The following is a 26,084-nucleotide window of genomic DNA, read 5'->3' on the forward strand; positions in this document are numbered from 1 at the left end:
ATTTATTACAAATAAGAAATGAAAATTTAATAAAGACGAATAAATTAAATTAATTGTTAAAGAGCTATTAAATTAAAAAAATATTAATAATTTTTCAACAACAAAAAAAGAAGTGGAGAATACGAATGAGGGCAGAGACTTGATCACTTGCTCGCGACAAGGACGTAATAGGCTATATATACACGGGTATTACCGTATACCTCGTTGAAATGCCAACTCCAATATATGTATAGTGTACACTGTAAAGTAGTAGTAATAGTAGAGTATTCGTATTTGTATTCGTAATCGTACGTACGTACCATAATTACATCCTCGCGTGTAAAAGGAAGCTTGCAGAAATATCCCATTTTAAAATGGGAATGAGCTGAAATGCTGGGGTCCATGAAACGACGTCACCTCATTCTCCTCGGACCTGTCACTCTGTCCACTCAGCTCTCAGCCGCGAAAAGAGCTTATACGACGCCGTGTGGGTGCACTTTCCATGCTCAAGCACTACTGTTTTGCTCCATGTGTTAAAGCTGCTTCTCGGTACTCCAACTGACTCTCTCTCTCTCTCTCTCTCTGATAAACAATCCAAGAAAAAGCAATTGAAAATCAACGGAAACAGGAAAAGAAAAGAGCAGTATCAAAACGGAATCTGAAACGAAAGGAATCTGAAACGCTGAACTCATTTGCGCAATGTCTTCGCCGTCGCCTGGAGCTGCTCCTGGTCCGATATCACCACCGGCGCCGCCTGGGCCGCCGTCGCCGGCTGTTCTTCTGTTCCCTCCGCCTCTTCCCGAGAATGGAACTCCGCCGGGGGTGGCTATTCCTCCGCCGGGATCAAGCAACAGGACAACATTGCTGGCGCTGGGAGTGGGGATAGGGATAGGTGGGGCGATTGTGCTGGTTTGCGTGGGTATATTTGTCATTTGGTACAAGAGGAGGAAGAGGAAGCTCCTTGGGATGGCCGGGTTTGCTTATGCTCCACCACAGCCACAGGGGCCCAAAGGTTAATAAACTTTGTATATTTAGCATGAAATTTTCCGTTCTCGGTTGAGGAAGGTTCTTTTGCTTTGTTTCTGGATGCTGGGGAACTGATGATTGGTAGCTTGGTATTGTGTCTTTACTGCCCAATAAATTTTTACAAAGTTTTGGGATTTTCTTTTGTATTTTGTCTTTATTGTTTGACTTAATACAGACAAACACTTGAGTGTGTGCACTATTCAGATAGTTTAGGATTAAGTTTCATATTGTTATTTTAAATTCTGGATTTGGATTATGTTCATGGACGGCACGGAATTCCTCAAGTTTGAAATTGTGGTCATGCATCATTATCCTGCCATGACTTGATATTCTGCTGAAACTGTCTTGTATCTTGTTAATTTAATAATATTGGCTTCCCTATTTTATATAGACTAGTCTCATGCTATTAACTCCTGAATCTCCCAGTCTCATGGTTCCTGTCTGCCTGATAGTTTCTTCATTCCTAGTACAATAGACCTTGCAAATGATACTTTGGATGACTTTGTAGTAGAGGTAACTTTTGTTAGCACTCTCTGTTCCTTCTCATGGAAAATAATGTAAGCTAGAGCATAACAATTGCAAAGATGCAACTAAGATCAGTACAATTAGTAAAATTTCTAAAGTTTGCTCTGTGTTGTCATTCTGTCCATGATGGTTCAAATGTATATTACTACAGAGCAGGGCTCAGTCCGTCGTTGAGTGGTTTAAAGAATGACAGGAATATTTATTTGTTCTTTTCTAATTCCCAGCACCACCTCTCTGTTGTTTTTGTTTTTCAATGCAGTCAGTTAATATAACTCCTTTGCGTTTATAGATGACCCTTTTTGTGGTCCACAGCACAACCTGCAACAGCCTGCTCCACCGCCAACTGGTAATGTCTTTGGATTGCCAAAGCCCGCTCCTCCACCCGGCATTTTATCAAATTCTCAATCGTCTTCAATGGATGGATCTACTCCACCAGCACCACCCTTCTTTGGTAGCAGCCTGAACTTGGCAAAGGCTACTCCACAAGCAGCTCCTGACACTAGTTTGGCTTTAACAAAAACAACGTTCACATATGAGGAACTTGCACTTGCAACAGACAATTTCTCTAGCACCAACCTCCTTGGGCAAGGTGGCTTTGGATATGTTCATAAGGGAGTGCTTTCTGATGGAAAAGTGGTTGCAATTAAGCAATTAAAGGTTGGAAGTGGTCAAGGGGAGCGCGAATTTCAGGCAGAGGTCGAGACTATAAGTCGTGTCCATCACAAGCATCTAGTATCACTGGTTGGTCATTGCATGTCAGGGACGCAAAGGTTGTTAGTATACGAATACGTTCCAAATCATACCTTGGATTTTCACTTACATGGTAAGCCCAGATGGAATTTGACTTAATAAATCCGTGGTAGTTCCCAGAAAATTAAGTTTTAGCTACATGAGACGTAAAAATGCATGTCTAGGGTAGTATGGTCTATGAAATTTTCCTTTTTTAAATCCATAACTGTCCAAAAAAAAAATCAATTTGTATAGAAGCCCTAGATTGCAGGACCTGTTGTTTAAAAGGCATCCAGTTTCCAGGAAATTATGGGAAAAAAAAAGTTATAACATTTTGGGATCTCCATTCTAGCAATGGTCAGTATAACCGGAATCCTCTACTAAGGCATAGGTAACAGAAACAGTTTAGTGTGCTATCGACTAATGGAGCCACCTAAAACATAAGCAATCTGATATTATGAGTAGGTGCCATCACCCCTGTGCATTATCCATATTATCCTGCTATTTTTACAGGTAATATGAACTGTTAATTAACCTATATGGCACAACATTGGTCTAATTTAATTTCCTTCCCTTGAGTTGAGGTGTCCAATGTTCAGCTCATAATATCAGATACACATGGAATGGGATACTATTAAAGGTCTTTTAGTTATCCTGGTAATTTGTTACATGGCTACATTGATCACACGACTAAAATGATTTAGTGGTATTGTGCAACTTGGTTTTCCTTTCACGTGTTGCTACAGTATTTTATTAAAAGAGCTTTTTTTTTTCCTTCTCCTCCCCCCTAGCAACATTTTGTTTGTTTTCTCGAATTTAGGTACGAAAAGTGATTATGTAATTATTTGTATTTGTCATTCTCATGTATTGTGCGTTCAAGTTCCATCTCATCCATAAATTTGTGTCTTACCAAAAAGACAAAAACTGCAGGGAAGGGGAGGCCTCCAATAAACTGGGCTACTAGGATGAAAATTGCCCTGGGCTCTGCAAGAGGATTGGCATATTTGCATGAGGACTGTGAGTTTTCTCCTGAGTAATTCTCTTTGTCATGTGCTATGTCCCTACTTAGTTTTTTTAAAGACTAGTTGTTGTGACACGTCGTTCATACTTGCATATAATAAATAATCTTTCACGCTTTAAAATATATTATAAATAAGAATAGACATATAAAGCAGTACATTACATTAATAAAAAGAAAGAAAGAAAATACTTTATTACTTAATGAAAATTTTGAAAAGTTGAATACGTTAGTTATTTTTATTATGAAGGGTATCTTTTACTTTACAAAAGTGGTGTGACGGTCTCGTTAACAGCCGATTGTGAGCGTGGAGTGCCTTTTCTTTTTATATTAGTATAGATTCAATTCATATTGAAATTTTAATGACATATGCAGGTCATCCTAAGATCATACATCGTGATATCAAGTCCGCGAACATTCTTCTTGATGACAATTTTGAGGCAAAGGTGTGCATGCGTCTGTAAAGTTGTCATCAGTCTCCTTTCATTATGCTGTCACCGATCACTCGATTCTGGCAATGATATTGGAGTTGATGGACCTAAGGATGGATGCAATTTAGTATGGTTTTTTTTTTCAGAAACTGGAGAATAAATGGCTGTCTTGAATTAACAAAGACAGCTGAACTATAAACTTATTGGAAATCAGCACTTAACAGTTAAATATGTCTTTTAAAATAGTAAGTCTACACCTGAAAGGGAAGAATTCAATCGCCCGAAGGTAGTGGTACCATAAGAAGTATGCATTGTAGAATGAAGAAAAATCTTATATTGCTTAAATTTTAGAAAAGTGAATACTTAGCAGAGAGACTAGAAGCAGGAGAAGATCAGGGGATATGCAAAATGAAGGAAGAAAATATCTTTAGTCAGATTGATCTTTTTTCCTAAGACTAACTTATTTGACTTGCCGCTTCCTACACCAGAGCAAATTTTTTTGTCCTGCTTTGTCAATGAAGAGGAATGTGTAGTAAAGAAGCTAGCCAACAATTCCACATATTCTGTAGATGAGGAATGGAAGCCTGTGATGCCTTTGCCAAGTTTCAGTTTTGATTTAGCTTCAAATAACTCTGTTGGTCAAAAGTCATTATGTATATGGTTATTTAGGATAAAATTCCATTAAATAGGATAATGTCTTCTGGTGCAACCCTCTAAAATGAACTCAATCTTGTGAAAGCCATAGAACAAGAAGCAACCTTCATTTTCCTTGCTTTTGTTTTTCTAAAATCTGGACTTTGTTGGGAAAACAAAAGGGCATTGCTAAAATTATAACATTCTAAGTTGAAATGTTGGTTCTGTTTGTTTCTATAAAATCAAGAAGGAAATATTAACTTACACTTGAGTGTTATATTCTCCCGTTTCAAGTTGAGTCCATGTTCTGTGAAAAAAGTAGTGTTTGTATAGTGTTAAAATTTAAATCAGCCAAGTGTGCTTCATTTATCTAGTTGTCAACACAACAAACTTTATGCTCATCTGGATCAGAATTATCTTTCTATAGTACCTAATCATTATCTATGCTTGGGTATTTTAAACCAGGTTGCAGATTTCGGGCTTGCAAGGTTCTATTCAGATACTGATACTCATGTCTCTACTCGGGTTATGGGAACATTTGGGTAAGCTACTGGAAATTTGCTTTCTATTTTCCCTCGTTTCTCCAAAATTTTGACTTTCTGGTTTTCAACATGTTTGTTCTTATTGGCTCATCATTTGCAGTTATTTAGCTCCAGAATATGCTCTTACTGGGAAGCTGACGGATAAGTCAGATGTCTTCTCATTTGGTGTTGTGCTTTTGGAGTTGATCACTGGCCGTCGGCCAATTGATAAATCACAAAACTACCTTGATGATAATATTGTTGATTGGGTGAGATAATTTCTTCAATTGTACAATGTTATTTTACAATTGAAAAAGACTATGAGAAACAATGAGTCTTTTCTCTTCCCCTGAAACTTTTTGTGTTAAATTTCTCTGGATTGGGGCAATTATGCAGTAGTTTGTTCAGTAGATATTGGCTTGAGTATGCATATGAAGTGCAATAGACCTAGAGAAGCTAAAAAAAGACTGGATAAGGAGAAACCAAAAGCTAGTGACAAGTTCTGTGAGAAACTGTGATGCTGGTAGGTTATAGGTTAATAATGGAAGTCGGCGAGGGAGATAATACTAGAAATCTGGAAATTGTGAAGTGAATTATGGAAAGATGTGGAGGTGATATTTTGAACATTTCTGGTTTGAATTTGTGAAGTACTTTCAGCGAGATGGGCTTGTTTGCTTGTGTATTCCAAGGCCATCGTTGAAGCCCAATAAGTAACCAAAGCATAATGCTGGTCGTCGTGGCTCTACTGAGGGCCTGAGGCAGCTTGGTTCTAATAATCTAGCATACAATGCCAATGACATTTCCTTTATCCCGAAATAGAGCTTCTCCAATTATTATGCCTCTTCTTTCTTGGTTTCTTGTGCTGCTCTTCATTTTTTTATTTGGGCCTGCTGTTTTTCAGTTGGGGAAAGGCTTCCACTGCTAATTACTCCAGAATTAACTTTTTCTTGATTAATTCAGGCAAGGCCTTTGCTTACACAAGCTTTAGAGAGTGACAACTTTGATAGTGTGGCTGATCCAAGGTTGCAGAAGGATTATGACTCTATTGAGATGCCCCGGATGGTTGCATGTGCTTCTGTCTGTGTGCGTCATTTGGCTCGACGCAGGCCCCGGATGAGTCAGGTACATCTAATTATGTTAGCTAAGAATATCCTACCTAGTTATTTTGGAGCTACTTCAATTCTTCTGCACCAATCCTTGTGGTAAACAGTGCAATATCACAGCATTATTTTAAAGTTAATTATGCCGCGCAAACAATTGAACCTTCTCCCAACACAGATAATCCGTGCTTTGGAAGGAAACTTATCTCTTGATGAGTTGAGCGAGGGCGTACAACCTGGACACAGTGCAATATATGATTCTCATGGGAGCTCAGATTATGATGCCTCTTACGACACGATACAGTACAAAGAGGACCTTATAAAATTCAGGAAGATGGCATTAGAAAGCGTGGAAATAACCACAAGCGAGTGCAGCGGTCCGACTAGTGAATTTGGCCATCAGCCCTCCGGCTCAAGTAGTGAAGGTCTACGAAATACTCAAGAAATACAACAGTGAGAATTGGCGCATTACTCCAGCGCATCAGGAGGGAGACCCCAGTAAAACCTTCCATTTTTTTTTTAAGTGTCAACTTTGGAATATGTTAATTGTTTGTAGATTAGTTGGCTGTCTGGCATATCCTCATTATGCTGCTGTTTATATTCTGCGGTCTGATGGTAGTCTTTATCACATTTGGCTGTGTCAGTATTGATTCTATTCTGGACATGAGCCAAATTTCTAGTTCTCCGGCTTATAGAGATACTTGGATCTGTAAAAATTCATGAAACCACCTTTTGAGAATTTATTCTTGCCTGGGCTTGAGGCAATTTGTGTTAAACTGTGTCCCAATACTCATGTAATGGAAATTTTTTGCTCAAATCAGGTTATGACGCCTCTCAGTCAATTGCTGAATTCTGATTCAATTTTGTTTCCAAGAATTCTCTAAAGAAAACGTTACACTTTGTAAGAATTTCTTTAGGTTGCATTTGAATTTAATAGATTCCAAATCTCCAATAAGAAATCCTTTTGAATTGTTTGGGTGATTTTATATTAAAAAGAATTTTATAAATTTTCTACTATTATTTTGAATTATAATTTGCAAAAAGATTGATATATTTTAAACTTTTTCAAAATAAAGTTTGAAATTATTTTCTTAAATCATTCGTTTAAATTCAAACCATTCATTCTGAATATAGCCTTAATCTATTAAATTTTGGATAAATTATAGTTGGTCTTTTGCAGTTAGCAATAGTTAGAAATATGCTTTTTATTATTAAAAAAATTACAAATATTCTAACAAAGATTTTCTCCAACGTGATGCCACAAAGGAAGTATCTATAGAATATTTATAGTTTTAGGAAGGTATTTATAATTTTTTAAATAATAAAAGATATAATGGGAAAGAAGTGCAATTTGCTTCTAATTGTGGGCTAAAATAGCTATTTATAAATTCCTTTAAGCTAGCCGTTGGAAGGAATCGGCTTCTTTCTCCAACCGACTTCTCGAAAAGGTTCATTACATATACGCCCTTTCCATATTGTTCCAACTCTTCGTTTCTTTATAATGTGATGTAGGGTGAAAAACGGAATTAAATAGTTTCAGTTCTCTCTCTCTCCCTCTCTCACACACTCCGCTACATCATTATCAGTTCTAGGGTTCTGAAAGGTAATCATAACACAATGGAAGGGGCGAGATCAGCAGAATCGTTGCTCGACAAAATCAAGCCGCCGCGGCTCGAGGATGCCGGCCTTGAAGACTGCGCCCTGCCGCCGGAGTCCATTAAAGAGGCGTTTCTGAAAGCCGCATCCGCCGTTAGATCACTCGTCTCTGCATCCGACGACGAAGATCAATCCGGAGGCCGCTGCGTGGACGATCCATGGGAAGATTCCTCCGATGTTCTCGTAGGAATAACCGAAGGCGTCACTGCTCCGACCGGGGGCTGCGCCACCGAGAAAGGCAGCGGATTAACGGAGGTCCCAGGCGACGAGGTGTCCGTCATCGGTGGCGATGCGGAGTGCAAATCGGATGCGTTGGTCGGAACCGGCTTGCCGGAGTGTAGTGGAGACGCTTGCGTCGATGGATTGCAGGGGCTGGAAATTGGCGAAAAGAGTAAGGGTAGTTTGGGAAAAAAAATCGAGAGTGAGAAGGATGACGTGGCAGACGATGAAGACGAGGGGGACAAAGATAAAACAAGATTAGCGGAAGCCTATGCTTGAAGATAATGCAATTAACGTAATAGATAAGTCTAATTATATCTCAAAAATCGTGTGTATTCATGATTATTGTACTAGGGAAATCTTGTACCTGTATTAGCAAAAAACAAATAGCTAGATTTTTCTTGTACTCTTGCTTATGTGATTTATCTTTTTAAGTAAATTTAAATTCGTGCATTTTGTTATTGGCAAGAATACCCATTATATGATATATTCTGTGATCATATCAGATTTGAATAAAAAAGATTTTGGTGGTCTGATTCTGAACGTAAGCTTCACAAAAACGTGTCTAATGTAATTGGTTCGAATTTTTTGTACAACTTGTACTAAAATATACCCTACTAGATTATGATTGTGGTGCATAATTTTTTATGACTATGAATTACTCGTATATACTGTCAAATGGGTAATCCAATCTTTTGGATGTTTGCAATAGATGACAACGAGTGATGACACGAAGAGTTAGCTTATTTTCTTGAATTTCAGATTTAAAATTGGATGTTGATTGGGACACTTCTTTTTCTTGAATTTGCACATTTAGATTGCATGTTGATGGGTATCTTTAGTAATTTTATTGCAAGAGGGCAACTGGTTCAAAACTTTAGAGCAATCATGGCTTAAATTGATTATGAAGGTTTTTCCCACAGTTCATGTGGGCCCGTGACTTATATTTAGAGTTGGCCCGTAGCTTGCTCAACTTGGGAAAACTATCGACTATGATTGAGTTTGTTTAAATCTAAATTTAATCAGACAATAAGTAGTTGGATGGGAGTTGATTAGATATAAATTAATTATAATTAAGAGAGATGATTAATTAATGAATTCTATATCAAATGTATTATCCTAATTATATGATTATTGATTAGTTTTGTTGAATCAAATATGATCAAAATGTAATTTTTTTGAAAACTTAACATCTAGAAGAGTGTCAAACTTCGATAAGAGGAAAATTCACCATCTTTGAGTAGAAGTTTTGGTTATCTTCTTGGCTTAGAATTCTTGAAAATGGGTGTACATATCACTGACACTCTTTAATTTTTATAAAATAAGGCACACTCCTAATAGGATAATAGTGTAACTTGTACCTCAACCTTTATGATTCTTTTAGCATATATAGAAAAAACTTGAAAAATATGAAATCTAAAAGAAATACTCGATTTTGGTTAAAATAACTATTTGGGAATACTTTCCAAGTGCCTGAAGATTTGATGTACTCCTTTGTTTCTTTCTACATTTTAATACAATTACTTTGCCCCAACAACAATACAAAATAAAAAAGATGAAACACATTTGCTTTGCTTTTTCAGAAAGTTTCGGACATTTTTGAGAAATATTAAACATCGAAAAACAAATACTCAAATACTTATGTTATTTTACCAATTACTCAACCAAAATGGAGGAACAACCAATTCCTCCTCAAAGCAAACAAATCCAAACTTTGGCCTTCTTTTGCATGCGATTGTATTTTCTATTATAAATTCCGTTATATTTTTTATTTTATTTAGTATATATGGTGTGTATAATAAAATAAAAGATGTAGTAGAATTTGTACGGAAAATTCAATCTGATTTTGGTGTAATTTTGAATACTTTATCTACTAATAAGGTGGGCCTAATTACTACATGCAAAGTTGTGGAGTTTAGCGAAAGTGGTTGGCCACTCTACCTCATAATACCTTTTGTTCATACTGTTTTTATTACATCAAATACTCCCCTAAATTGCTATGATATTCTTTCTTTTTATCATTGTTATCTGTTTGATATCAATTCTTGGACTAGCCTTTCTTGTTGTATTTGCTCTTCATTTACTGCCCGTAAATGTGCCCCACCTACTGCTCCAAGACAAACACCCACACACGGACTCGAGCACAGATTCTTGCTTTTTCATGGTGTATGGATCATAGATTACATCGAAGAGTTAAGGATAGGAGAGGGTTCCATTTGCATTGAGCTTTTTGGGCTTCTGGGAATCGCTCAGCTTGGGTCAACGGAGAGTTTTTCTGCTGATTTATAGTATTATTGGTTCTTGATCTTAGGTTGTTTGGTTTCTAGGAATTGGGGTTTTTGCACAAATTCATGGCTGAGATTGGGAAGGTTTTGGTTTTGTCTGGTTTGCTTGTTTTAGCTTGTGCTGTTGTTGCAGCTCAGGAGGGTTTGGAGCAGGACATTTCAAGAAGAGATGGGGTTAGTGAAAATTTGGAATCAGGGTACTTTACTACGAGAATCATCAGTTTCTTGCAGCAGAGTAGGGACAGAGTTTTTCGACATGTCTGGCCTGTGAGTTGGTTCATTACTTATAAACCTTGTTACAGTTCAGTTGTTGGTAATAGCAAATTTTGTTACTGTAATGAAGTTTTATCCCTGAAAATTTGCAGGATATGGAGTTCGGGTGGAGAATTGGTCTTGGTACAGTAATTGGATTCTTTGGAGCTGCTCTTGGTAGCGTAGGAGGTGTTGGTGGAGGCGGCATTTTTGTCCCGATGCTCACTTTAATTATCGGGTTCGACCCGAAAACATCAACTGCAGTGTCCAAATGTTAGATTTCATGCTCTGTTTCGACTCAAAATGTTGATACATTTCTGTTTAAGTCCTTTTGGACGGAATTCCCAAGTTTGAACCTTTTGTGTTTATGTTCAGGTATGATAACTGGTGCAGCAGTTGCTACTGTTTATTATAACCTCAAGCTCCGGCACCCTTCACTTGACCTTCCGATCATTGATTATGATCTAGCCCTTCTTTTCCAACCAATGCTAGTGCTTGGGATCAGCATTGGAGTTATTTTCAATGTGATTTTTGCAGAGTGGATGGTTACTGTCTTGCTGATCATTCTTTTCATAGGTCACCAATGTTTGCCTAAGTTTTGCAGTTTTTGCTTCAGAAGGTAAATACTTATAGATTTGTGTTGTTGCAGGTACATCGATGAAAGCGTTCTTCAAGGGTGTTGAAACATGGAAGAAAGAAACCATAATTATGAAGGTTGTCTGAAATTTGACATAATTAAGCCAACACTTATGATTATTGCTAAAATGCGTTCGAGTTTTAAAAAATTACATTACCTCCCTTGTTTTCGTGCTTTATACTGCTAGATATTCCTCCAGAGTACAACATGAGAAGAGGGGTTTTTGTACAGTAAAATATAATTCTTTTCATAATTGAGAGGTTTTTTCATACTCTTCGTTGAAATTTTATTTGTTTCAATGTCATTTTGCACGGTCCTGCAACATTAAAAGTCTTTGACCTGATCTTCTTGCTCTCTTCCTTCTGAATCAGGAGGCTGCTAGACGATCGTTATCTGATTGTAAGTAGGTTTGTCATAATATCCATGTTTGCAGAAATTTCTAAAAATCCTTGTTCAAAGGTTATTGGTTTCATTGATTTAAGCATCGGATAATGGAAGCGAAGAATTCCCTTACAAACTTCTGCCCGATGGCCCAATTAGTGAAACAAGAATGCGTCTCAATGAAAATAAAGCACCTGAGGTAATGATATGACAACTTCAACATTCTAAGAAATAGGTAGTTTCTGATGTTGAATGAACAAGACTCGCAGGTCTCATTCATTGACAATGTCTACTGGAAGAAGCTCAGCATCCTAGTTGTTGTCTGGCTCATCATCCTCTTACTACACGTCGGCAAGGTTTATCTTCAAAATACTCTGTTAAAACTTTTTGTTTTTCAGATTTCTCGATTCTTTTTCTGGTTAGGACATTTGCCGTCTTTTCCAGGACTATACAGCCACTTGTTCTGCAGCATATTGGACTGTAACCTTATTGCAGGTAACTGCGGCAAATCCAAGTTATTACATGTTTCTAGTCTATACATGTTGAAGAAATCTATTAAAAAAATTATCTTCTCTCAACATAATTATAATTGTTCAATCTACCATTCCCTTTGATCCAAATGTTCCATATCACTTGACACTCTGCGACGATTAAATATACTACTAATAGGCACATCGAGTTTAAGAAATTACACTACAATCCTGTTTGTCATATTTTGTATTACAAATTCTTCCTGAAAACAGGACGGTCAGCATGAATATGTAATGTAATACATTATATATGACTGCATGGGTTTCAGTTTATTTTTTCCAAAGTTACACTTATTTGTTCGTAATCTATTTGGTGACGGTTCTATTTTCTCCTTGTTCGTAGATACCCGTTGCCGTTGGAGCCTCCGGGTACCAGGCAGTCTGCCTGTACAAGGGTTGGAGGGTGGTAGAATCCAAAGGAGGAGCAGGGATTAACTGGAGAGTGCATCAGTTGATTCTTTGCTGTTGCTGCGGAATTTTGGCTGGTATAGTAGGCGGGCTGCTAGGCCTCGGAGGAGGATTCATTATAGGTCCATTGTTACTAGAGCTGGGAATTCCACCCCAGGTACAATTTCTTCTTTCTGTTTGATCAACTTACGTTGTAATGTCGACACAGCAATATTTCCCGTGATCAAGTAAATTATGTAAAATTGTCAGACCAAAACACTTGGTTTTGAGTACTTTTAATGCAGGTCTCAAGTGCTACAGCAACATTAATCATGACATTTTCCTCGTCCATGTCTGTAATACAATATTACCTTTTGAGGCGTTTCCCCCCATCTTATGGTACGTCGTCCAACTTTTTCTTTCCATGGACAGAATTATTACATCAAAATTTCAAAGAACGTCTGTTTAATTGTCCCTTTTGTTTCTTGGCGTTTGCTAAAATCTTTGTTGCAGCCCTTTATTTCGTTCTAGTAGCTACTGTTGCTGCCTTAGTAGGGCAGCATGTGGTGCGAAAGATGGTTAGCATACTGAGGAGGGCGTCATTTATCATCTTTATATTGGCTTTCACGATATTCGTGAGCGCGATCTCACTAGGTAAGTAAATTTTGTCCAACAGTTTGCTTGTCTTCTTGTGCTTCTTGGCAAAATCCAAGAATTGAGGATAAGAAATTATGATCTCCTTTTGACAGGTTGGGTTGGCATATCAAACATCATCGGAGAAGAAAACATATGGTTTTATAACATATGTGAATATGAAGCCTAGCTTAGGAGCATTTTGTGTATAGACTTCTGTTTTCGGGGAAACCATATCCTATCCGATGTTGTAAGACTATTAAGTTTTGTGAAAGCTCTTGATGTGAAATTGGTCTTGATGGTTCATCCTCAGCTATTGCATGCTATTTTTTGCTTCAAATTTGGATATTTTAGGAAAAAGAAATCCGAATTTAGATGAATCTGGATCCCATTTTGATCATGAAAAATTTCATATCAAAGAGGTGATTATACACATTCTGCATTTGTAACTGTTCGAACCAACGCTCATTACATCCTCGTGAATTTGTGAATATAATCTTTGATCTAACGAGGAATATTTATAATTATACCAAACATCAAATATTTTGCGCCAAAAGATGACTGTCTCCAAATGTTGCCAACTGAAAGAACATCATACTCAATAACAATAAATATAGTCGATATAACGTTTCTTCCAAAATTTATCAACTTTACACAATCACAATCGTCCATGTATAGGATCTGCTGTTACAAGATAGTAAAAAGAAAACAATTTTCTCTACCCATACACACCACATACATTAAATTTTACGGGCGTTTAGGTTATCTCCTTGCAGTATAAGTTCATGAAAGTGACGTCTACATGAGTTGTATCTACGTTTCTGGTAAACTTTCCTGTGATCATGGTACTTTTCCTCTTATAATTCTTGCAGCAAAATGAACTTCAACGGTATGTTAAGAAACGACTACAGCTCATCTTTGGCCAAGGTGTCTTGACTTTTCAAATTTTTGTTGATTAGTGCTGCAATGTCCTTCAAGCCGGATTTTGTAGGGAGCTTGATCTGCAGATGGACGTATAAGAAAAACAGGGCTAAAAGAGGAGAAATTGTGATAACTCAATCACAATTGCATCAAGTGATTACCGGATTTGACTTGTCGTTTGCAGGGTAAAAGAGTAACATCGGGTAGTCCTCGACCTGCAATGACACCTGAACATCTCAGCAGACTGTTTAGACGATGACATTGTGCAAACATCCGTATTTGAGCCCGAAAGTAATAATGGTGTGATAACAGGGAAATAGATGGCAGTAAAAGAAGCCAATGAATGGCCAATTATGAAATCTTTATAGCGGTTTATGAAGAAAAGAAGCTTCCAATATGTAAATAAATGAAATTTTCGATCCTGAATTATTCGTTATGTTATGAAAAGAATTAATATAAAGAGGATGATGTGGTGTAAATTGAGAGTTACAGATAACTAGACTGTTACCTGCAATTTTGGATGTTCGTTTGTAGAAGCATCTATCCTTGCAAAAACAAGGTTATCGAGCCCCTTGAAATGCTTGGCCAGTTTCTCGACCTGCTTGCTCGTTGTTTCACATGTTATGCACCATGGTGTATGGACCTAAAGAATAGCAATGCCAAGATTTCATCTGGCTAACAACTATGAAATTTCTGACATCGTTTTGTAACGTAAAATCACACAGCTCAAGTAGAAAAATCTTTCTCACTTTTCTTGGATTAAATGCTGCTCCAGCTCAAGAAGCTCAGAACATGACAGATAAAGTTTTGAGAGCGTAAAGTTGAACAAACCTCTAAAACAATGTTTGCAGGAATTCTAAGGACCACATCGTCAAATGTCTTTCCCACAACTGTCAGAACACTGGCGTTTTTCTGCAATTACAGAATTCGAACAGTGTCTCTAAGATTATCACCTCTTTAAACTGGAATAAACATCATCGTAAATTGCTTTGGAATTAACTGCAAGTGTAGAAAGAATGCAAAAGTTCCGATCAAGTCATTTACACGAGAAACTCACATTCTCAGGAATCGGTTGTGATTTGTAGTATGGAGACAGTGTCCCTTGCAGAAGCCCCATACAGAAATCCTGCAATGTGAATATACAAATATACAATGACTGGACCAGAGAAACATGTAGTTCAAAATTAAGACCAAATATATCCAAATTCTTACCTCAATGTTTCTTGATGTGGGATTCGACTCCAACAGATACTTGGAATTGCTATTGTAGTCAAAAGCAATAACCTATAGACAAACACAAATGGTAAACAAAGCTAGAAGTTCAAATGAGAAACGGTACTCAAGATGCATGACTTATTACAAGTCTTACGCTAGTTTCCTCCGACTCTTCTAGGCCAAATAAAGTCAGGAAGGGCTTTGCGAGGTTGTCCTCTTCAATATCCACAGCTACAAACAATATCTGTAATCACAGGAAGATGTTAAGAGACATATAATGGCAGAATGAGAAATTCAGAGTAGCAGTATGCAGTTTGATCAACCTCTGACTTGAACTTCTTGGCAATTTCTTGTAAAGGCTCAAGAAGCTTCTTCAAGTCGTTAGCCTCAGCATAGACATACACCTAGTTGACATCAAAGGGAGACTAAAAATGTATCCTTTATTACAACCTAGATAATCACATTTACTCTATTTAAGAGATATGAGCAAATAAACAGAAAGAAAAATAAAAATAGGATAAAGGCAGAATTAATAACTTTTAACTTATGCAAATAGGAACCTGCAGTTTCTTTTGGCTGGCATATACTTTAGGAGAGTTGAGCTCAGTCATTACAGTAACTAATGGGAACTTGTTATTCTCCAAAAATTCCAAGATTCTGTCTGAAGTCAAGTTTTCATCTGCAAGCCACAAGTTGATTCTTAAGACAAAATACATATGGCTGAATAATGAGAAATTGATGAGCACTGATCAAGTTTGTGATCTGGATAGATAAATAACCACCATTGCTCCATCATGATCTTTTTACCTTATAACATAAATGAAAACAAAAACTGTTTTCATGGTCTTCATTCTGTTAAAAATAGTTTCTTTGGTGTGAAAGTAAAGAAGTATTAACTAGTCTGAGAATCACTAAAGATTCTGATCACAATGATTAGGACATTTACTCATAGTTACATAGAAATTTTGTTTCTGCAGTGTTGCTTTTTTTTTCTGGAACTACACAATAGAAGTGCAGATTTGGTTGTATTGTAGAACAAGCTACAGAAGATGATTATCGTCCCTAGACTAGATAGACTGGACTAAAATATTATGAACTTACCTAATGAAGTGTGATGCTCTGGTTCGCTTTTGACAAGACCAAAAAAAGGTCTTGTCGGCTTGACAACAGGGTATAAGACTTTGGCTACCTCGCTGCTGCTAGTTTCCACAAATTGAATTTCATTGTCAGCTGCAGCAGCTTTTATGAATTCTCCATAATCAGGTCCCTGACAAAGATTTTACTTATGATTTAATTTGTCTGCAGTAAAGTTAGATCAACACATCACATTTATCTAATACTTGTGCAAACAGTAAGAACCGTCAAGAAATCAAACGGAATGTCATAAAAGATAAACAAAAATGCTAAGAAATGAGGGATATTAAACAGTATGACATGGAAAGATTGTCTCTCTTCTTCAAAATGTCAAATACAGATTTTGGCCTACAGATATCAATTACCAATGTTGATGAATGTAAGTAAATCAGGGTTGTAGGATTCTGCATGAGAACCGCAGCTATATCAGTAAGCTTCCATCATAAACTAGAGAAACATGCAAATTTGGAGCAAGCCCCAGATGGTTTCTTGTCATATTACTTCATCACAAAACCTATACTATTCTGAAATCTTAAAGATGTAAGCCCGTGAAAAATGATCGAAAGAACTGTTTCCTTTGCCGAACTTTATTATGAGAAATATGTCAACATAGTACAAATTTGAAGACAGGAAAACCTCAGAAATTTCATAACTGAAAATCATCTCTATGAATTTAGAATCACTGAATTTCCACATGTTGAAATTCCATCTAATTCCTTGTTTTAAGGTCTCTAGAGATGTATTAGTACATGTTTGACTATGATGAAATGTCTTTTATCTTCATCTCTCAAAGACCTGCCATACTTCAGAAGCAAAAAGAAGGGAAAAACAGCAAAAGAGTAAACTCAGCGTCAGTGCAATGGTATCCAGGACACAGGCACACAATTTTACACTGACATCTTCAGCCAGAAAATTAACATTTCCGCACATACCTCAAAGTTATCAAACAGCCCGATTGCATACATAGCGTGCTGCTTCAGGAATTCCTCTGCCTCAGCTACCGAGTTTATCCTAATAACAGGTGACCCTGTTTTCTTCCTTGCCCATATCACCATTTCTTCCCTTTTCATAAAATATGACCACGAGAGAGCTCCGAATCAGGCCACATTCATAAACAATGCATTACTACATTGATGACAAACTGTACCAGCACGGCACGCACAAGTCATCAATCCTCCATAGGTAACAATTGACTGCAGAACCCACGATCAATAATTCCGCATACACGCTCTTATATGTAGTACGCAATCAATCCAAAAAGAATGTTCTTTTCAATGAAGAATCTTTGGCGTGGTCATGATTTCTCATATTTCAAGGGAAAATTACAAAAGATCATGCATCTCATTCAAACAAGTAATGTAAATTGTTTCAAAGTTTGTTAAATTTCTAAACAATTCTCAAATTCATTATCTTTCCGTCCACATTCAGTAAATCTTAAGCTCTAGAAACCAAACAAAAATCATAAATGAAGTAAGAAAGAAATGCTTACGATGAAAATCCACCAGTGTAAGGCTGAGAACTGCCATTGACAAACAACAAAAGAGTGGGGTACCCTTTAATCCCAAGACTTGAAGCAGCCTTTGGATACCTCTCAGCATCAAGCTTAGCCATCACAATCCCACTCCCCAAGCCTTTCAACACATTTGCAGCCTCAGCAAATCTTGGCATCAGCTCAGCACTTCTGCCACACCATGGGGCATAACCCAAAACCAAAACATACTCATTCCCCTCAATTACCCTCTTTGTATTATCATTGTTGAGTTCAAGAACTATTCTCTGGGCCTTGCTCAAAACCTCTGCTTCAGATTTCTTTCCAAAATCTTTGCTTTCATAGTGGGTTGTGGGCTGTGAATTTTCTCCGCTGTCTTGCAAATCATCTATCGCTATTAGTTCGTTAATGTCTTCCAAATCATCAGCATCTTCATTATCTGATAATACTGATGCAAAATTGAAGGAAGAGAGCAACAGGAAGAGAATTAAGGGAAAAAGCAGGGATCTTGAAGTGAATTTGGATCCATACATAGTGACTGCAGGCAAAGAATTCAGATTCTTGAAGATTTCGGAGTAACGATTGGAACTTTATGTGAGATCTGTAGTTTGATTGATGAATGTGAATCGCTGCGGAGTGAAATAAATGCTGCAACGTGCAAAAGTACAAAGGGTTTAAGAATGAAAACACAAGATTTTAACACTGGTACTGCCGCTAATCACGGAGCTGCCAAGTTAGTCTAACATTGCGTGAAAATATTGATCCTTCTCTTTTTTAATTACCCATTAATCGTTATTTGTCTGTAATTATGTTTTGCTTTAGTATTTAGTTTCGGACATCTGAGTCTTGATGTAATAAAAAGCTTTCCGGATTACCAATCTGAAGAAATAATATTACAGTCTTTCTATTACAAAAGAAATAATAGTTTGCAGTTGATTTTTGACCTTCTTACGCTCTAATTTTTTTGACCTGCAAATTGTCAAAATCTTGAACACAACCAATTTTAATTATCTTCTAAATTCATATCAAGGGAAAAAAAATATATTGAGTCCTTCCTTGAAAAATTCTAATTACAGGATATAGTTAGTCGAATTTGAATTAATTATATGATAAATTTAATATATTTAATCTATAATTAATTTATAATTAAGAAAAAATAAATCACATGACAAATATATTTTACTTGCTGAATGATTTGATTTGACTAAAATCGATTTAAGTATGATTTTACCTCCTTCCAAAAGATTTCAACTTAGATCAAATTTAGTTGAATTTAAAGTAATTATATGACAAATTCAATGCACTTAATTTATAATTGAAGTACAATTTTAAAAAATTTACAAGATTTGATTTTAATTAAAAAAAATGAGCTGATATTCGAGAACTGTGGAACTCTTGTAGATTTTAACTTTTTTTCTTCTTTTTATAAGAAGAGATGTAACTAATTCAATCAAATAATTGGAAATAAATTTTTATTAAAAAGAGAGGATGTCAATTCATGCGATTATCATAGTTAGGGAAAGCTTAAGACAAAATTACCAAAATTATTACATTGAAAAGGTATAATGATGTACCAAAGAGAAAATTATTGTTCAAAGTTGTCCAACACTGATACGCATCTCACATAAATTACAACAGGATCTTCACAAATTCTTTACAAACTCACCGCTTTATTACCACATCTCTCAAACTGGAAAAACTCCCATCTCTCGGGAAGATAATTCTTACAGAAACTGCAGCTTTGGACAAGTAGTTTCACAATATGGTTCAGAGAAATCAAGAACTACATGTTCACCTCACCATGTAGTACTAATTTCAGCTGTAAGTGCAAGAATCCTTCTTAAATTTGATGGGCTTGTTGCTGGTCGAGTCGATGACCAACGAGCAGGAAACTCTTCTATGATGCTTTGTTCTAACCAGTTTCCCCACCACATCTCCTCTGGATCGGATTTCAAACTCCAACGTCAATGGAACCTGAACAGCATTGTTGCTGGAAACGACTAGGTTTGATCCAGCCCCATATAAGGGAACTTTGGTTCCTTCTATGTGAACTAACACATTCTTGCGACTTTTACGATGTTGGTAATATTTCTTCAGCTGCAGCAGAAATGAGGAAAAGAATACATGTCACTGCAGTTTCAGAAACCGACAGAGACAAAACATAGAAGAGCAGAATCATTGCGTTTACAACGTTCATGGTGTTTTAAGCAACAATTTATCACGTTAATGTGGTCTTGATAAATGATGCAGAACTTTGAACACGCAACAAGAAAATGAAGGGCCTTGTGGATTACCTGTCCCGTTGCGACAACAACATCCGAATAGATGAGATTGACAGGCGTCGCACTAACATGAATACCATAGAATGTAGCGGGATTGTACACACTAATCCTCAAAGATCCATTCACGTTCAACATCTTCGTTGGAACACCAGTGAAGTCTGCGCCCGAACCTAAGTAAAGGTTGTTGACCGTCAAGCTCTGCAGACAACATTGGAGTCTTGAGTTTCACTGAAATTATATTAGTTAAAAGGAGGCAAGCTATCTGTTAAATAAAACATCGTCATTGTTTGTTTAAAAGGACTGGACGAATGCCGGTTTGCTTTCAATTGTTCTATAGGGTAACAATTAACAGAAGCTTTACCCTCCAATTTAAGGCATTATGCTACAACCTTTGTGTTTGAATTACGGCTGAGACAACCCTGCTCTGTCACAATTTTCACACAATTCTCAACCTAGAAGGGCATCCACACAATTACGCCTTGATAATTATTGCAACCCAAAGATAACCAGATTCACCAACAGAGTATTGTGTGGAATTAGGACTGCTCAACACTGCAGAAACCATAACAACCAGCAGACAATAACCTTAACTTCCTACCTCTTTCACATTCAGACAATTTCCTCCAAATAAACAGAACAAATAATTAAATATCACAAAAACAACAAGATCAGAGGAAACAGAGGTTACCTTAACAGCAACTTCTGCCTTGTAAGGCCTGCCAGCACCCCATATGATCAAGCAAAACACCGTAAACAGCACGATAAACCCACAAAGCGCCATCAAAGCCTGGCACCGCCGCGTAAACGCCTTATCATCATCAAACTCATCATAATTCCCCTCTTCTACAATCACATTGCACTCAGGCCACCCTTTATCATTTCTCTTCCGGCCACCCTTTCGCCCTGAGGATGACCGGAATATGCCGGAGAATCGGCTGGCGGAGGAATTCCGGGAGTGGCGGCCGAACGAGGGGTGCGAAGGGGACTCCATTGGGCTGTTGAAATTGGGAGTTGCATGCATGGAAGAGGACTTGTCGCCATCATGAGAATCCCTTGAAGGGCTCTGTACATAATATACAGGCCTCTTCGGAGACCTTGAGGGCGACGATGGGGCTAAACTGGTTATATCAGATTCTGATTTTGTGTGCAGCATTTCTACTACTGTTCTTCAAGATTTTCACAGCAAGAATTCCGATAAAGACGATAAATTCTCACTGAATTTCTGCACTTTTTTCAGTTCACAGAGTCCCAAATCAAGCCAAGAAAGACACAAAAAGTGCAAAGACAAGAACTTTCTCACAGTAAATCCTCAGGAAATGCAAATATTCACACAACACAATCAAGAACTTGACTTCATCAGCTCTTAAAACAACAGCTCCAAAAGCTTAATTCCAGCTATTTTTCAGTTTGTGTGTGTGTGTGTAACAGCTGAAATTGAAATGCAATCAACAAAAGAACAGTCCCATGTGATAAAACTGAAGAATCAACAAGTAACTAACTTGGGCTCCTCACAGAAAAGGTCTAAAAGGGGACAATTGAGCAGAACTGTCAGTGTGTGTAGAACTGTGCATGAGACAGATGATGAACTGGTTCTGTGGTGATGATAGCAAGTAGAAGAAAGGGCAGCCAAAATTGACACCTATTAAATAAAACCGAGGCTTACTCCAAGCCTGTGCATGGTTCTTGCTTTGGTTTGGGAGTGAGTGTCGGCAGCCAGCGGTCGCTGTCACAAGTGGTGGGTGGCGGATGTCTTTTCTGATTCTTAAGTGTAATTAAAAGTTGGAATTTTGACAAGTGACCAAATCATAGTTTCTTTAATTCTCAGTTGTTTGCTGCTCAACATGTTTTCATTTTGACATTAGTCGAAATTATATCATACAATATACGAATTCTTTTAATTCAAATCGAATTAGTTGAATTTAAATTTATTATATATAATAAATATAATATATTTATTATGTGACTAATATATAAATTAAAAAAAAATTAATTATATAATAAATATATTATATTTATTTTATAATTAATTTGATCCAATTAAATTTAAATTCAATCAAAATTGACCCACCTCACAATTATGCATATTCACAAATGATTTAGTTGGATTTTTGAATTTTCTTGTCGGTCGAGTGGTGAATATTCAAGACATTGTAGTTTCAAATGCAATCTTTTGGAAACTTGGGATTTTACCCTTTTTGGTGTAATTTTAGTTTGATGGTTGAAAATATGAATTTTATATGTTTGTAGGTTGGAAAAAACTTTAGTTAATTAATTATAGAGTAAGTGTATTGTAATTGGTTATTTTTTTTAAAATTATACACTTATTACATTATAAATGTAATACACTTGCTATATAATTGATTTTAGGTTCAATCAAACTCAATTTGAATTAAAATTTCCTGTATATAAGTTATGAGACATGTATTTCAACAATCATGCTTTTGTTGAAGTCTGAACTCATAATAAATTTAGATAATTTATATGTTTCGATCACTATTACAGATCAGGACATGCTCTTAGAATTATAAACCGCTTATAGGAGTATTTAGATTACCCACCCACATAATTTTCACATTAGTACAGTAAAATGAACAGGCAATCATCTATCTAAAAAGTGGTCCATTCTTGTCAGTTGAGCCAACAAAAATACATAATATTGTCTTAAAAGACAACATTTAAACACTATCAAAGATTAGTTAACAAATCTCTAGTATAATATTGTGACGTCTCTCTCAAATTGTGGCATGAAAATAGTGTATTTTGTCTATTCTCAATAAGAATTCAATGATTCAAACATATAAATTAGTTATTTATCATTACAAGTAAGTGGGCAGGGAGTGCAACATTTTGGGATGCTAATAGTGTTTTGGTGGGTGGGATTCCAATGATTGAAGTTGGTTTGGTGTTGCCATTTTAACTCTTGCTATATTCAATTACATTTTCAAGCAAATTGCCATAAGATGACTTTAGATTATATTAATTCAAGGGATAATTACATTGTTCTCATCTAAATTTCAATATAATTATACAAAGTTATTTATAATTTAAAAAATTACATCTAAGTTTGATAATATTTATTTTTATCTAATAAGTAAATTTATCTATAAATAAAATTTTATTGAATTTGTTGATTAGTAAAAAAAATAAATAAATAAGAATTCATATTTATCTCAACTAACTTATTGTAGACCAAACAAATTTGTTATTACGAAACTATATTTGTACATCTTCACACGCTAATGCATATGAGGAAGTAAAATATCAATTTTATAAAGGTAGTTTGATCAGAAAAAAATTTATTTAACCTATAATAAGTGTAATAAATTAATCATTATAAATATAAATTTTTATTCAATTTTTTTTTTAACATTAGCAAATTCGTTGAATTTTAACTAACAAAAAAATTTATAAAAACGAACATCAAAAGTACTAGATGTAATTTTTCAAACTATTAAATATTTGTATGTAATTACACCAAACTTTAAAAAAAAAAAAAAATCTGTACCACTATCCCTTAATTCAATTAACAGAACTCATTGCTCTAATATCATTAGGGTTCTTTTTTGGGGACAAAGTTTAGAAAATAACATATACCTGTTAAAAGTTCTATTTTATACTATGGGTCTGGCTTCACTATGGGCCATTCCCAAGCCCAAGATATACTTGAGGATGGACCTGGTAGGCTAGTCCAATTTAAGCTGGTACTGCACCTTATAAACCTCAATGGATGATACTCAAATAATTAACAAGCCTCAAATATATTGGGCCTAGCTAAATTGTGTGAATCAATGGAATGGAGAAGTCCAATAAGAATCTGGTTCGAAATTGAACGCTAAGTTAGGATCAAGAATATCATCATCCAGTTGATTGAATCGATATCACTCTCCTCTCCTCCCCTCCTTGAAGAGAAGAGAGTCCTGGATTTGAACCCAGATCATCCCAACCCTCCAACTTTGTACTAAAATAAAAATAATAATAAAAGTTAAGACCAAAAATACTGTGGCTAGTTCCATTCCAATGGTAGATTGGATTTTTTAATATAATTCTTCAATTTCTATTGCATCTTCTATCCTGTTTCATATATATGCAAAATATTTTTTTAAATAAAAGTTGATCATGTAATCGTTATATACGGGACACATTCATTGTCTTCATAGTTGACTATGAATGCACTTCTCATTCATTCTACAATAAAAATATATACAGAGTATAATATTAACAGCTATATTTCTTGATTTTTTATGCTCTTTAAAGATATCAAATGATTTGATCATCGGACCACCTTATTTACTATAGTGTAGGTTGGAACCACGTAGTAATAGAAAAGATTATCATAAGGAGAAGTTGGTTGATTCATCTTCAACTCTAATTTTCTTACACACACATATAATGTATGAGGTAGTAATAATTCTACATCGTGGATTCAATAAATGATGAGTGAGAACTGATAAGAATCTCAATGATTGTTCTCCAATTATTGATGAGTGTAAATCAATTGAATTTACTTTTTTTAAAAAAAAATTGGTATATGATTTCCGTTTTTAGTAAGTTACAAAGTAAATTGAGGGCTCATCCAAAATACACCAAACATTTGTTCTTGCTGATAAGGTTTATACATTCTTATGATTTTCTATACTATATTTAATATCTTTTATATTAGTAGGTGCACAATGGGTATTTTAATTCAACCCTATAATGATATCCATGTCATAATTGTTGTCGTTGTCATCATCATCTTTTTCTCTTTCTTTTTGGACTATAAAATCAACTCCTTCCTCGCATAATTCTTATCGAAATTAAGTATTTGTCGAATCAAATCAATCATAAAGCAAACATAATATACTTATTAATATGATTAGTTATTTTTTTAATTGTACATCAACCAGATGACAAGTTTATTGTATTTTCGATAGAATAATTCAAATTTAATCAAATCTAATTTGAATTAGAATAGTGCCTCCACTCTCTTTCTCCCTCTCTTTCAACGATTAGTGAGACTTTTCTGCTTTTGGTAAAGATGCTTGGCATAGTTGGTTTTTCCCAAATTCTGGTTTCTTGGTACAAGCAATTTCATGTAAATTGAAGGCAGGAGTGATTTAAGGCCTCACCAGCTTTATCCTTAGCATCGATATCCTCTTAGAGTGACGTAGAAATGAGTGTCCCGACATAGAATAAGGTTGAAAAGTCCTTAAAGTGAGGAGAAAAAGGACATTAAAGAATTGGACTTTGTGCCCACCTCAAGAATCCCACATCAAATGACTCCTCTACACATGGAAGACACCTATATTGCACACCCCTTATAGATATGCTTACAAGGCCTCATGTAGATGGTGACTAAGCTGAATCTATATCTCTTTCTTGCACATTCTGGTATTCTATCATCATTGTTGTCTTCTTAGTGAAAGAGCAACAAGAACAGGAGAAATTCCTTTCTATGCTGTCAAGATTTCTGCTTTAGATACAGGAAAAAGATGCTGGAAGGGAAAGCTTTGATAGAGGATACTGATATGCCATTGAAGATGCAGATCCAAGCAATGGCGTGTGCTTCTCAAGCTCTGGATCTGTATGATGTTTTGGACTGCAAATCCATTGCTGCCCACATCAAGAAGGTGACAGACAGCACTAACTCTTTCACTGTTTCTATGAAATTTCAAGGTTTTTTTTCTTATGATTTGCAGTCCCTTTTTACTATTATTGGCAGGAATTTGACAAAAGATATGGAAATGGATGGCAGTGTGTGGTTGGATCTAACTTTGGGTGCTTTTTCACTCACACTAAAGGGAGTTTCATATATTTCACACTGGAGACACTCAACTTTCTCATCTTCAAAGGTGCTGCTTATTCTTGATGAAATAGCTAGTTGAGAAGGATTTGAAGATTGGGAACAGAGAGGGTGCAGTTCAGAAGGGATGTTTCCTTGGGTTTTTCACTTTGAGATCGTATGTTAGGACTGTAAAAAAAGTGAAGAGAAAATGGTGTAAGAGGAACTCCTTTTAATGTTTCCTATGTAAGTTTAGGCTGTACAGGAACAATGTACTGCTAAGCTTTGTCTATGAGTAAATCATCCGAGGGATGTCAAGAATGAAGTTCAACTGAGGTTC

At 36.0% G+C, this 26,084-nt stretch overlaps 6 protein-coding genes and 1 long non-coding RNA gene across 9 annotated transcripts; 4 read left to right on the forward strand and 3 right to left on the reverse strand.

The window, feature by feature from the left end:
* Nucleotides 234-821, reverse strand: LOC110011740. Its single transcript, XR_002286811.1, has 2 exons — nt 668-821; nt 234-561 (listed from the first exon to the last, which is right to left on the reverse strand). It is a non-coding gene; the product is annotated as an uncharacterized LOC110011740 (long non-coding RNA).
* Nucleotides 561-6,738, forward strand: LOC105157637 (proline-rich receptor-like protein kinase PERK1). Of its 3 annotated transcripts, none has more exons than XM_011074058.2 (8): nt 561-991; nt 1,820-2,353; nt 3,190-3,276; nt 3,653-3,723; nt 4,807-4,883; nt 4,984-5,131; nt 5,823-5,984; nt 6,141-6,738. In XM_011074058.2, the coding sequence occupies exons 1-8, from the start codon at nt 679-681 to the stop codon at nt 6,417-6,419; spliced, it is 1,671 nt and encodes a 556-aa protein (XP_011072360.1). In that variant the 5' UTR covers nt 561-678; the 3' UTR covers nt 6,420-6,738. The 3 variants fall into 3 exon arrangements, with proteins under 3 accessions (XP_011072360.1, XP_011072361.1, XP_020548486.1); XM_011074059.2 differs by having other exon boundaries at nt 822-991; nt 1,843-2,353; XM_020692827.1 differs by lacking the exon at nt 561-991 and adding an exon at nt 1,423-1,518 and having other exon boundaries at nt 1,843-2,353.
* On the forward strand, nt 7,385-8,276 carry LOC105157638. The gene has a single exon (XM_011074060.2). The coding sequence runs from the start codon at nt 7,580-7,582 to the stop codon at nt 8,114-8,116; it is 537 nt and encodes a 178-aa protein (XP_011072362.1). The 5' UTR covers nt 7,385-7,579; the 3' UTR covers nt 8,117-8,276.
* Nucleotides 9,740-13,254, forward strand: LOC105157640 (sulfite exporter TauE/SafE family protein 3-like). Its single transcript, XM_011074061.2, has 12 exons — nt 9,740-10,389; nt 10,488-10,647; nt 10,750-10,950; nt 11,024-11,088; nt 11,383-11,410; nt 11,494-11,591; nt 11,662-11,748; nt 11,837-11,887; nt 12,266-12,487; nt 12,615-12,708; nt 12,823-12,963; nt 13,059-13,254. Exons 1-12 carry the CDS (start codon nt 10,189-10,191, stop codon nt 13,130-13,132), a joined length of 1,422 nt encoding a protein of 473 aa, XP_011072363.1. The 5' UTR covers nt 9,740-10,188; the 3' UTR covers nt 13,133-13,254.
* LOC105157641 (protein disulfide isomerase-like 1-6) lies at nt 13,517-18,466 on the reverse strand. The gene is made up of 12 exons (XM_011074062.2): nt 17,702-18,466; nt 17,145-17,274; nt 16,180-16,345; nt 15,639-15,757; nt 15,402-15,482; nt 15,233-15,322; nt 15,076-15,147; nt 14,921-14,989; nt 14,695-14,775; nt 14,372-14,506; nt 14,025-14,078; nt 13,517-13,943 (listed from the first exon to the last, which is right to left on the reverse strand). Exons 1-12 carry the CDS (start codon nt 18,232-18,234, stop codon nt 13,848-13,850), a joined length of 1,626 nt encoding a protein of 541 aa, XP_011072364.1. The 5' UTR covers nt 18,235-18,466; the 3' UTR covers nt 13,517-13,847.
* Nucleotides 19,226-21,607, reverse strand: LOC105157642. Its single transcript, XM_011074063.2, has 3 exons — nt 20,672-21,607; nt 19,996-20,181; nt 19,226-19,798 (listed from the first exon to the last, which is right to left on the reverse strand). The coding sequence occupies exons 1-3, from the start codon at nt 21,134-21,136 to the stop codon at nt 19,517-19,519; spliced, it is 933 nt and encodes a 310-aa protein (XP_011072365.1). The 5' UTR covers nt 21,137-21,607; the 3' UTR covers nt 19,226-19,516.
* LOC110011732 (dynein light chain LC6, flagellar outer arm-like) lies at nt 25,233-26,084 on the forward strand. Its single transcript, XM_020692786.1, has 2 exons — nt 25,233-25,592; nt 25,685-26,084. Exons 1-2 carry the CDS (start codon nt 25,455-25,457, stop codon nt 25,829-25,831), a joined length of 285 nt encoding a protein of 94 aa, XP_020548445.1. The 5' UTR covers nt 25,233-25,454; the 3' UTR covers nt 25,832-26,084.

This window comes from Sesamum indicum, linkage group LG3 (assembly GCF_000512975.1).
Source record: "Sesamum indicum cultivar Zhongzhi No. 13 linkage group LG3, S_indicum_v1.0, whole genome shotgun sequence".
Taxonomy (NCBI): Eukaryota; Viridiplantae; Streptophyta; class Magnoliopsida; order Lamiales; family Pedaliaceae; genus Sesamum; species Sesamum indicum.

Bases quoted from the DNA above. Each gene is read 5' to 3' on its own strand.
- LOC105157640 (XM_011074061.2), top strand. From the start codon at position 10,189: ATGGCTGAGATTGGGAAGGTTTTGGTTTTGTCTGGTTTGCTTGTTTTA. The intron at 11,411-11,493 runs GTAAGTAGGTTT...CATTGATTTAAG, and splicing joins TAGACGATCGTTATCTGATT to CATCGGATAATGGAAGCGAA. The intron at 12,964-13,058 runs GTAAGTAAATTT...TCCTTTTGACAG, and splicing joins CGTGAGCGCGATCTCACTAG to GTTGGGTTGGCATATCAAAC.
- LOC105157641 (XM_011074062.2), bottom strand. From the start codon at position 18,234: ATGTATGGATCCAAATTCACTTCAAGATCCCTGCTTTTTCCCTTAATT. The intron at 16,346-17,144 runs GTATGTGCGGAA...AATCTTTGTCAG, and splicing joins GGCTGTTTGATAACTTTGAG to GGACCTGATTATGGAGAATT. The intron at 15,483-15,638 runs GTTCCTATTTGC...GATGTCAACTAG, and splicing joins CCAGCCAAAAGAAACTGCAG to GTGTATGTCTATGCTGAGGC.
- LOC105157637 (XM_011074058.2), top strand. From the start codon at position 679: ATGTCTTCGCCGTCGCCTGGAGCTGCTCCTGGTCCGATATCACCACCG. The intron at 4,884-4,983 runs GTAAGCTACTGG...CATCATTTGCAG, and splicing joins CGGGTTATGGGAACATTTGG to TTATTTAGCTCCAGAATATG. The intron at 5,132-5,822 runs GTGAGATAATTT...TGATTAATTCAG, and splicing joins ATGATAATATTGTTGATTGG to GCAAGGCCTTTGCTTACACA.
- LOC105157642 (XM_011074063.2), bottom strand. From the start codon at position 21,136: ATGCTGCACACAAAATCAGAATCTGATATAACCAGTTTAGCCCCATCG. The intron at 20,182-20,671 runs GTAACCTCTGTT...TGTTGTCTGCAG, and splicing joins AGGCAGAAGTTGCTGTTAAG to AGCTTGACGGTCAACAACCT. The intron at 19,799-19,995 runs GTAATCCACAAG...TTTCTGCTGCAG, and splicing joins TTGTTGTCGCAACGGGACAG to CTGAAGAAATATTACCAACA.
- LOC110011732 (XM_020692786.1), top strand. From the start codon at position 25,455: ATGCTGGAAGGGAAAGCTTTGATAGAGGATACTGATATGCCATTGAAG. The intron at 25,593-25,684 runs GTGACAGACAGC...TATTATTGGCAG, and splicing joins TTGCTGCCCACATCAAGAAG to GAATTTGACAAAAGATATGG.
- LOC105157638 (XM_011074060.2), top strand. From the start codon at position 7,580: ATGGAAGGGGCGAGATCAGCAGAATCGTTGCTCGACAAAATCAAGCCG.